At 34.3% G+C, this 12,585-nt stretch overlaps 1 protein-coding gene across 1 annotated transcript in view; it reads right to left on the reverse strand.

Moving 5' to 3' along the window:
* Positions 1–12,585, reverse strand: part of LOC150095621 (spliceosome associated factor 3, U4/U6 recycling protein-like) — a 256,994-nt gene that overhangs the window by 236,737 nt on the left and 7,672 nt on the right. The window contains exon 2 of the mRNA XM_090409926.1: positions 8,662–8,788. Within this exon, the coding sequence (XP_090266052.1) occupies positions 8,662–8,788 (127 nt within the window). The remainder of the gene's footprint in view (positions 1–8,661; positions 8,789–12,585) is intronic.

The raw sequence follows: 12,585 nt of genomic DNA on the forward strand, positions 1-12,585 counted from the left end.
TTTGAAGTTTATCCATATAACTCTACTTGAAACTGCCTTCCAATCAAGAAGTTTTTCTTTCTTTTGGTGTTGAATGCTATTGCTACTCCTTTCTTTCCTTAATCATTATTATCTGAAAATAAGATCATATATTTATTATTTAGTAAGATCTAACCTGGGGTAGCTTAAGGGTTGCATAACTTCCTAAGTCTTGTAAAAAGGCCTTAGAGATCAGAATTTGCTCACTACCCTGACCGAAGAGGGACACGAATAACAGTTCATTATAGCACAAGATTTACTACTGTGAATTTGGGAGAAAGTATTGGTCCTTGGGAATAAATATCCTCAAAAGTATTGGATTAAGTGAGCCTTTTGAGAACATTATCCTCTCTGCCTCATCCCCTATCTTAGAATAACTCTTTCTGCTTTAGGAAGTTAAAGTTGATGGTTTTTTTTGTTTTTTTTAATGAAAGAGACATGCTAATTTCATTTGAGAAAGCAAAGCAGTTCTCTTAAAACCAAAAAGATTCTCTTTATCAGATTTTTATTGAAACTTTTTTTTTTTGTTTGTTTAAAAAGGGAAATGACAAAAATTAATGCCTCATTTCTAAATTGGAATGCATAAAGTTGCTTGTACAGTCAAAACTTGGTACAGATGACACTGCTATAATAAACTACTATTAGAAGTCCCACATAGCATTGCTACTTTAAAGGAAATCGATTACAATAAACCATATATAATAACAAATTATTCCTTTTGTCCCTAGAGGTTCACTGCAGAGCTGACTCTAGAAGATTAACTCTTTTGAGACTGGTACTCAAAATGTGGCTAGCATATTATGTCTATTAATGGCATGTGGTCTCCAGTCAATTTAACTTTTGTGGAATGAAAAAATTACCACCAATGTATGAGACCAATTCATTTTCTTTTGACTAACTTTTAAATTTGCAGTTATACAATTGCAGAAAAAGTAAGTTCTCATTTTTTATGAAACAAATTCATAGAGCAGGGCCAACTATGCATATTCATTAGACATTCACACACTTTAGTGTAAGATTTCTGCCACTAAGAGCTTCTGAATTATAGCTGTGAAAGTGACACAGTGCAAGCAGGTGATTTAAGTGTAGATGAAACAGCACACAGTAAGTGAGCTTCTGACTACAAAATATTTCGTGCAACAGTGAATTTTGAGTGATTAAAAGATGTTCAAGAGGATGAGATGCATGTCTGAGATGCAAACTCTAAACAATGATTTATGAGACATGTAGTACATTAAGAATTCATTCCTACCTGCAGCATTACTGACAATAAGCACTAAGACAGAACAATGCAAAATTTAAATAAAATACATAAATAAAAAATATAAAGAAATAAATAAGGAAATAAAAAATAAATACAACATTTTTTATAGGCATGTCCTTGCATGCTGGACTGTTTACCTATCAACATAATCTGTAATGTGGACTGGATGTTGGGTCAGAAGCTAAGCTAATCCCAAATGTTTATTGTCATCTTTAGTATTCAGCTCTGAACATGAACTTCTTGAATGGGAGTGAAGCTACTTTAAGATTTATTCTGGTGGAGATTTAACTGTGCACTCAGTCTCCAAAAGTTACATAGGGCTAAAACAGCCTCAACTACTCCCTAGAAGGGAATAAGAGGTGTCAGCAGATTTATTTTATTTATCTTAGCTACAATATCATTGTTTTGGGAATTTAATAGGAGAGAATTTGTGAGATGCTCTGTGGTGTGTGTGTGTGTGTGTGTGCATGCGCACGTGCGCACGCACGTGAAATATTTACTATTGAAAATGAGTGGCCTGTGACTGATAAATGAAAACTGAGAGAGAGAGAGAGAGAGAGAGAGAGAGTGAGAAGTGTACCTGTCAAAAGTGAGATGTGCCATTGTAAATGTTTGTGGGAAAAAAAAGCATGAGAATATGTTGTAGAGAATGAAGCAAGGTGATAAAGTAAAATGAGAAGAGTAAGGTGAGTCAGCTTTCACAAGTGAAATTGCATGCTAGAAGGAGGTGTGTGTGTGTGTGAGAGAAAGAGTAAAGAGTATTCATGAGTGAAAAAAGCAAGATTAAGAAAACAATACTATATCACAATACAATGAATAAGGGTGTCTTTGATGAACATGATAAAAAAATGCTTTGTGGTGCAAAGATTAATGATGCTGTTATAAAGGAAAGGAAAGAGGTAAAGAAAAACAGCGAATAATTTTGGCCAGAAGAATCGTCTAAAAGATGAAAAGTATATACATTTGAAAGAATATGAAATATTTACTTAAAGAAGTGAAAAAGAAGAGTGAGAGTGGCAAAGTATGTAAGTCAACTATCTAATTTGTCGGTCAATGTCATTTGCATATGTTATTTTTCAAGTGAATCTGTTCCATTCTGAACTTCCAAGATGGGAGTGAATTCAGAACAGCCATGGCTGCAAATGAGTCAACGTGCATGTTGTATAAGAGGAATACTATGAAATTTTTAGATGTCTGGAGTGAACTGGAAACTAAAGGACTTCTATATGACTGAACTGTGCACTTGAAAGGATTAGGCATCTGTAGAAAGTTTACAATGAGAGAATGAAAATGCAAAATCAGAGAAACTAAAGCTATGGGGTGGGGGATGCAGGTAGGTATGTCTGTGGGCATTCTTGAGGTAAATGAATGTGAGAATGAGAAAGATCAAAGAACTGAATGCAGTTACACAGGTCTCAACACTGAAGGAGACACGATTAAAAGATGCAAGGGTATCTGTATAAGAGGAATAGTGTCAAATCTAAACTGAACTTGAAAAGATTTGGAATTAGGTGTATGGAGAAAGTTTTCAATGAGAGAATGGAAATGTAAAATCAGAGAAACTAAGGTTATTGGGGAAGGGGAGAGGATGCAGGTAGGTATGTCTGCATGCATCATTGAGGTGAATGAGTAAGAATGAGAAAGAGCACAGAACTGAATGCAGTTACACAGGTCTCAACACTGAATGAGACACAAATTAAAAGATGCAAGGGTACCTGTGGATCCAAGAGGACATTGTGATGCATATATACTAATGCCTGAATCATGAGGAACGATGCTGAGCTTGACCAGGCCAAAAATCATAGATATTAGTGACATTTGGTTTTGCTGGAAGATACTGTTACAGGGATAGAATTACATGATACTGTATTTTCAGGGGGAAGGGGATGAGAGAGAGAGAACAGGAGAAGGCAAGGAGTATCACTAATGATTAGCAAAGAAGTGCAACCAAGAAAAGCAGAAGCTCAGCAGAAAAACAGGGTTGAGAGAAGTAGTACATCTAAAGCTAAACTACTAGGTGTTGAAATAAGAGCCAATAGGACAAAGTATATAGTTTGTTACTGCTGAAGGCCAAAGGTGCAAAATAGATGCTGATTACAGTATCTGCCTTAAGAATCTGCCAATAATTAAGAACCACTTTGCCTCTGATTGGTGAGAGTGATCATGAAGATTTGACTTGGAAGGTGGTTAAGCATGTGGAATTTTAATTAAGAAAGAGTACAAGTGGGTAGTGGTGGTATCAGATTGCATATCTAAAGTCAGAAGAATAAATTCATCTGTTTAATTCTCAAAAAGTGAGAATTAAACAGATGAGTAGAATCATTATGCAGAAGATGAAAAAAATAAATGTTGTGCAGGGTATATAAGAAGAAAGGTGATCAGCAAGCTTATGAACAGTACAAAACACAAGCAAGAAGGTGACCAGCAGCATGGCAAAATCTGGTTACGAAAGGAAATTGGCTGGGAAGACCTGACGAAATCTCAGTGTTCTTTCAATACATGATAAGCAAAAAAAAAAAAAGAAGAATTATGGAAAAATAACTTTCATGAATGCTGATTGCTTTGTGAGTGTGCATAATCCAGGTGAAAATAATGCAGAAACCAATATAAAAGACTTCTATAAGAATAGAGGCAGTTGAACTGGATGTGTTTAGAATATTAAGAAACCAAACCTTAATGTGAATACAGCCATGGGAATAGATATTACAGGAAAGTGGAAAAAAAAAAAAAAAGAGAAGAAAAGGCAGTGTCCCTAACCAGGATACTAAAGCTAAATTTCAGTCTCAGTATAGACAGTCTCATGGGAGTGGAAAAAGTGTAACTATTATACAGAGGGGGAACCAAGGAGGAGGTAGTAAATTAGGAGTGGTGTTAAGAGTGGTGTTAAGGCACTGCAGAAGATACCAGGCAGTCTGTAATTTGCTACAGACTGCCTGGTTGAGCCGAGAGATTAGTGTATCCACTCTCCATCCACGAGGGGGCGGCTTCAAAGGGCATAGGTGTTTGTGATTACCCTACTATCCATTTACCATATAACTGCTGTGTCCTGGCACAGTATGACCTTTGATGTCCTTGCACCATAAAAATCAAATTTAAAAAAATCAAAATCTCTATGGGGGAGAGGGTAAGCATAGTTTCTTAACAGTGATGACAGTTGAGTTGGATAAGGGAATTTGTTCACCATAATATTGCTAGACTTTGCAAAGATATCTGACAAGATGTGACACAGAAACCCATTATTTAAGTTGGAGCAAATGAGAATAGACATGAAGCTAGTGATATAGTAGAGGTCACCAGTACTGAGCTACAGAGTTGTGTACATGGGTCACTACTATTCAATTTGTAATTAATAATACCGGAAATGGTCTGAAGTAAATGTCTAGTAGTTTTCTAATGATGGTAAACTGGGGAGGGAAACAGTTAATAAAGAAGTTGCATAATAATCTGTCTCACAACCATGTTAAGAATATATACTCCATAAAAGTATTTTTTTATGTCTTTTTCTTATATATTTATTTTGCATGTTTGTTATAAATAACCTCCTTTTTTTTAAAACATTTCTTTGCCATAGCAATTTCTCTTTGTATATCTAACTTGTATCTACCTTCCTGGAAAGGTAGGGATAAAGAAACATCTAGTAGTTTGCTAATGATGCTAAACTAGGGAAGGAAACAGTTAATAAAGAAGATGTATAATAATCCATCTCGCAACCATATAAGAATATATACTCCATAAAAAATAAATAAATAATTATATATTTATTTTGCATTTTTGTAATAAATAACCTCTTTTTCTTTAATATTTCTTTGCCACGCAATTCCTCTTCATATATCTAACTTACATCCACCTTCCTGAACAGTTCCTCCTAGTTAAATAAATGATTTTACATGCTCAATATTCTTCTAATCTCTAATTTGTCTACCTTATTTTCTTCTTTTAATTCTTTACCATTATTTTCATTCTGCTACATATTTATTCAGTCCATATTTAAGCAATACCTCTTCTATCCTAAATAAAATTCTGAAAGCCGCTCTGACCTCTACACCTTCCTGTTCTATCTATGAAGTTCGACTTTCAACAACCCAGCTATCCAAACTATAAAGTCATCTTCCTAAGTGACTTTATTATCCACAACTCCAATTGGCTCCTCTTTTCAAACACCACAGACCAAACTGGACAGTGGTTTTGCTATAAGCAATGATCTAGCACAAATTATACATCTATTCCAAATTCTTGATAATCTTCTCCACTCTCACAATACCCTAGATTTTCTTTTCTTTTTTTTTTTTTCTAACCAGTCCTCCTTCCAAATAACACTGCAGAGATCATCTCTACTCCTGGCAGCTCAGATCACAATCATATTCAGCTTTCCTTGTACACAAAATGCCATTCTACAACCACTTCATCACTATTTTAAGGAAAAAAAAAAAAGAAAGGGGTACAGATTCTGGAGGCTCTACTCAGGAGAATAAACATAGCATCAGTTACAGTAAGGTTAAATGCTGAATTTGTAAATATGTTTCACAAAATATTTCATTTATTTTGATGCATATGGCAACAGGAGAGAGAGAGAGAGGTCAGTTTTTGAATGGTCCAACAAAATGGCCAATTTTTATCCATTTTCTCTCCAAATATTTTAGGTGAACAAGATGAGATGAATTAGTCACAGAAAGTTTATATTACATACAAAAAGAAAATAATAATGCTATCATGTTTTCTTTCTTGTCTGCACATAATACAATGGTGCTAGCAAGATGGAGTGATAACACTATCAACTGTGGCATGGATAAGTTATCATTCAGGGATTTAGGCCCAATGGCTTGTTCCAGTCTCATTCCATTTTTTCATTGGTCATCCCTGACTTCCATGCCCAAAAGAAATATGTAAAGAGCTAAAAAGAGACTCGGTATTGGACAACATATCCAAATACCAAAAGAAATGGATTAAACACATTAAAAGAAAGAACAGTTCAAGACTGTCCAAAAAGATGCTCCAATACCACCCAGTTGGCACAGATAGGTAGTAATGATTTTCATCATCCATCCTGCTTATTGAATGCCTGAAGTGATTTGGAAAAAAATACTATGTCTGGTCCCTACAGCAGGATTTCTGGATTATATAATCCTCAGTATACCAACAGAACTAAAGTGCAATAGGCCTTATGATCTTTCATAAAAAAAACTCACAAAAAAAAAATTTTTTTAAAATCCTACTTTCAAGACTTACTAACTATGCATGTACATATTAAAAAGTAGACTCATGTACTAAAAAAAAAGTGTAACTACTTAATTTTTTCATGTCAATTTCAATCAAAAATGGTTCTCCACTATGCTAATGCCTTTTATTCCCTTATGGGGAGTAGGTGAGGCCATTTTAGTCTTATCAAGTTTTGGAGACTGAGTGGGCAATTCAATTTCCCAACAAGAGCCAATGAGAGATAGCTGGCCCAAGACTATCACTAATTTTAAGTGATAGCCAGTGAAGAAAGAAGAGGTGATTTTAATGGCACAAGTACAACAAAACTCATACTGCACCATATCAAAGGTTATAAGTTTCAGTAAGGAAATACCATGAGTAGACATATTACTAACTATTATAATAATGGAATGAACTAGCATCAATTATTCTTTATTCGGAGAATTTTCACCTGAGTATCACAGGCATCATCAGTACAGGGTACAAGGCTAATTAAACAATAACTGTTATATTCACAAAGCGCCACCTAAGTAGCTAAGGTTAAATTTCCTATATTTATTTAATTATTCAATTATAATAATTTAAAAAAAAATTTTTTTAATATATATATATGCGTATACAATTATATGTTAGGAAAGATTTGCTGCTTTATAAAGTACTGTCTCCCACAAGGGAGGAAGACGTAGACCATCGGATTTGTTTAGGTTAGGGGAGTGAAGTAATGTTTCACGTTTCTTTGTATAGCCGTTCCATTAGGAACCGACTTTTGTGAATGACTTCTGTCTTGTTCCACTTAACTCTCTGTCTGGTGTTGATGGCATGTTCTGCAATTCCAGACTGTTCGGGTTCAAGGTACTGGAAGTACGACTGGTGTTCTTCTAACTGGACTTGCGCAGATCTTCCTGTTTGTCCAAAATATGATAATCCACACGAGCAGGGAATCTGGTAGACACCTGGATAGCTGAGATGTGGGAGCTTATCCTTTGGAGACATTAGGAAAGTGGAGATTTTTTCTGATGGGTCAAAAAGCCACACAGATATTTAGTGATTTTAGCACCTTAGCTATACGTTCACTAACCCCTTGAATGCATAGCCAAGGTGCCATGAATAATTAAATAATTATTATGTAATAATTAAATAACTTAATAATTAATTTTAAATAATTAAAATAAAATAATAAATAAATAAATAATAATAAATAAATAAATAAATAATAATAATTAAATAAATTTAGGAAATTTAACCTTAGCTACTTAGGTGGTGCTAAGTAGCTAAGTTATTGTTTAATTAGCCCTGTACTTGTACTGATGATGTCTGTGATACTCAGGTGAAAATTCTACGAATAAAGAATTACTTATGTGGGTTAATTCCGTTATTATAATAGTTAGTAATCAAAGGTTATATAGCAGTACACAAGGTAAGACAATCACAAATATTCATGCTGCAGTAGGATTCAAACCTGCAACCCATTGGTTGGAGAGTGGGTAAGCTAACCACTAAGCCAACCAGGCCAGGCCAGTAAAGAGATGGCACAGAAGTCCTACCATCTCTCATGATCCCTAACAAAATATGCTATTGTTTGAAATACTGTGTATTGTATGGTTGATTTTCTTGAGTTTACAGGACAAAAAACCTGCTTGCCTGTGCCAGAGCCTGACTAACTTGGGAACTGGTCAAAGAAGGGTTTAGAAAAAGTTCCTCTAGTTGGTGACCGGAATTAAACTTTGGTCTTTCTTCAGGGAAGTCTAGTGCTGTGGATACAAACATCAATTCCACTGATCTACACAGGCCTATCAAAAATGGAATAAATGGAATATGTTTTTCTTTTTGAAAACAAATGATAACGTAAGAAACTGCTACTTCTTCCAATATAAATTATTTAAAACAATTGACAAATGCATAAACTTCTTCACTATTGGAAATTTCACATTTTATAATAAAACATCATTTTAAATTATTTTACAATATTATAATTTACTAGAATTATAATAAATATAATTTAAGCATAAAATTCCATTTATTTAAGTGTTTCCTATGTACTTCTTGAAAATATAACAGATTTTCAAATCCATCACTGAGTTTCTTCTTCCTTCCCAAGCTGACTGAAGATCTCACAAATATGTTCTCTTAAAATCAGAATTTCAAAAATTAAATTTAACTAATAATTACTACAAATCACTTACCTGGCGAAAGGGGAAATATTTTACTCATTCTTTCTCGTGCAGTTCGAAGTTGCTCTAAGTCTCCTGCTTTACGTAGCAAGTTAATGAGCTGTACATGTGGATCATAAGTGTACGGACTAGAAGATACCTACACATTTGAATAATTAAGGTAAAACATTATGATAATTACTAAACAAAACAATAAAAGTGATGATAGTACTGTCTTTAGCACTTGCATATATATAATAGTATTAAAGATATTCATTAGTCTTTTTTTTTAATAAGAACATCATATAAGAACAAAATAAACCATGATTTATAGAGTGGGATAGAAGCACAATTCCTTACATGGAGGAGGACTTCCGCTCCCGAATTTTTAAGGAGGCCACAACAGTTGCCCACTGTATACAAAACCTTAACAGGAACCAAGGACTAATCTTGCCCGTGATCTGGAAGACCCTCATCAGATCCTTCAACTCACCAGAACTGAATTATAGTGCCAACTATAGAACGTTCCTAAATAACAACAAGTGATATCATGCACGCTCTATGCATGTATTGTACGCGCTCTGTTCTTTGTTTAATATAATTGGAATTGGTTGATTATAGTGTGTAACAGTTTTTTTACTTTTTAGTGCCTTACATCAGTTATGTACCCTGAAGATGCCAACAACATCTTCAGGGATCAATATAATCCCATTAAAAGTCTTTCCAGAGCTTTTCGGTCAAGAAAATTAAATTTTTAACATGATTTATTAAGCTGCTGATATTCAGTGGGATTCAAATCATCTGAAGAATCTTGAAAAACCTAGATATGAACAAGTCTTCTGCTCTTGAGTGACTTTCTCTTTCTCTGGTCTAGAACAAACTTTCATCATATTATCTTTATAATCTAATGTACCACCTGGTTGGCTGAATGGATTAACATCTCTTCTCTCTAATCAATACGCTGTGGGCATAGATATTTATACAGACAGCTATATCTGTAGATGGTAGATGAATTTCATTAGTTAGTGTGTGTGTGGATCACTATTCTGTTTACTGGAAACCTGGAATGGCTTCAGCCTAACCTCACCTTAATATTTTTAAAAAATAATGCAGAAGGTCCGGTCACCACCAGTAAGCTCACCAATATGAATTCAGCCACACTCGATCCACAGCAAATTTTCTAGGTTTGGATAAACTTATGCCACTGCTCTTGACATATCCAAGACATCTGATCGCATCTCATATATAGGCTTACTTACCAAACTATTATCATATGGTCTATTTTCAACAAGCATTTGGTTAAATAGTTTTTACCCTAGTTGTTCAGTACATGTTATGGTAGATTCCTCTCTTTGGATTTTCCAAGGATTCCACAATTTCATCTATGCATTTCTTCCTATACATAAATTTCACATGCATCTCTTCCTATCCATAAATTTCACATGCATGCATTACCTCACTGACCTCAAAGCATACTCCGAGTTTTGCTGATGGCAAGACAATTCATTATCTCTCTTTATTAGACAAATCTCAATGTTCAAACTTCAAGAGCTTTCTAAATCAATGATTTAAATGATTTCCTTGCAATCCTCCAACAGAAAGAGAGTTGATGGCCAAATTATGGCCAAAGCAACTAAAGGTATGAGATAACTGTACTAAGTTTGTTAACAACATGTTCTTCAAATGGTTTACCTGTTATGGATACATAAAACAGTGGAAAATGATGCATGGTAACTCATTCAAAGCTGAAAAGCTCTTTAAAAGGTTCCTTATTTCCAAGAAAGGATTCAAAGATGTGCTGTTCCAGATGAAGAGAAAATGTCCCTTCAACTTAGTGGAAAAATTACAATGTTACTCAGGGCTGTGTACTTAGACACACGAGACTCTAGCTGGGGGGGGGGGCTGAAAAATTAGGACCAAGTTAAGGACTCCAAACAATGAGGGAGGTGACCTGAAGCATTCCAACACCTCGAGAAAAGTAAGTATGGCCCAATGCTACCAAAACACATTCTTGTATGAAGCACTTCATCATTCCTTACCTTTTATAACACCCCACCCAAAGCTCCAGACAAGATAATTTCTCATGCTTACTATTCCATACAAATTCAGGACCACATAACTTTAGAACAGTGTTCTCATATTTGAGGTCATTCACCAAAATCCTCCCTAGTAATGCCTGATGCTATTCAGAACAGGGCAATGTGGTTAAGAGATGTTCTCTCTCTCTCTCCCCTTCTTTTAGTGACTTACTCTGATCGCTTTCTCACAAATTCTATTTCTGTCTTATGCCTTTTCTAGAGGTACTTTCATGGAGAAATGTTTTGCTAAATGGGCCTCCGTTTCTCTATTTTCCTCTTTGACTATAAAACCAAACATAGTTGCTAGTCAACATCAATTTAGAGGTGAAGTTTCAAACCTACCAAACACACCTCATTATCCTCTTTCATTCTATCAGTCTGTCCTCGGAACAGTCTTCCTCATAGAGATTTCTTCACTGACTGCCAGCTGTTCACCAAATACAATCAATAGATTATTTTCTCTTCTTAATTGCTTACCCACACACACACACTGCAAACGTGCTATAGTTTTTCAATCTGCTACTGATGAATTGTGTTATTAAAAAAAAAAAAAATGTTCAGAATGGAGTAATAGACTCAATAGCATGCCATCTACTCTGTTGTATCTCTGCTTGAAGATCACATCATTTATGTAGATGATACCAATGTGGATCAATAAAAGAAAAATCAAAAACAGAATCCTTTTAAAATATGGCTCACCCACTAGTAGATTATAATAAATAATACATTATATTTTATTCTCTGCAATATATACAACTACATTAAAATATATGTAGTCCAACTGAAATTTATGCATTTTTTTGTTCAATTATCTTTCAACTGCTTTTCCCCCAACTCTTCCAGGTTAGTGATATGTCATTTAATGAATTGTTTACAGTGAATTTTCTGCATATTGGCATGGTGTTAGATCATTCAGGAGCTCTGCTCTGAGAAAACAAACTTTTCCCAAGGCTATTTCACACTTCCAATAAGCAGGGTGATGATGATTTCACACTAGGCAATGAAAACCATACAACACCTAAATACTTTCAGAAAAATCCATGCCTTAATGGTCAAACCCAAAGCCTATTGGCTGGAGAGTGGGATACTATCCATGTTGGCTGACCTGAACAATGAATCAAATAACTGCTGAACTGAAATTGAAGTTAATTTGCTGGCCAATCAAATAATTGCTATAATGAATTTGATAAAAAGATAAGCAATAAAACAGAAGGCCAAAACTATAAAAACTGGAATGAGAATAAATTAACTGTCTTAACAATTCATTTAATCTTTTCCAGTAGTGAATCAATACAACAAAGTAAAATATATTGGGTATTTAAGCACATTTTTAATTAGAATGACAAATTAATGAATAAGGAAATAGATAATAGAATAAACAAAGCTTGTATGGTAAAGGACTATATGAATAAATTTATATGGAATAAAAGAAAAATTAAAGAAGAAAAAAGAAAAGACTATATGATTATAATGGGAGATTGGAATGGAATTGTAGGAGAAGAGGAGGATGGGAGTGTAGTAGGAAGATACAGACTAGGTAATAGAAATGAGAGAGGGGAAAGGTTAGGAATTCTGTAAAGAAAATAAGCTAATAATTACAAATACTTGGTTTAAAAAATCTAAGAGAAGACTATACACATTGAAAAAAGCAGGAGATACGGAAAGGTATCAAACTGATTACATTATAGTAAAGCAAAGATACAAGAATAGTGTAAAATATGCATGCATATATCCTGGAGCTGATATTTACTCTGACCACAACATTCATAGAAATAAATATGAAACTAAAGAAAATAAAAGAAGCTATGAAAAGGAAAAAATGGAACTTAGAGAAATTAAAAAATACCAAGGAATTTGGAAATAGATTGGAGAAAGAATT

Source organism: Typopeltis vanoorti, chromosome 20, assembly GCF_054136105.1.
Source record: "Typopeltis vanoorti isolate ZY-2024b chromosome 20, IOZ_Tvanoo_1.0, whole genome shotgun sequence".
Lineage (NCBI taxonomy): Eukaryota > Metazoa > Arthropoda > Arachnida > Uropygi > Thelyphonidae > Typopeltis > Typopeltis vanoorti.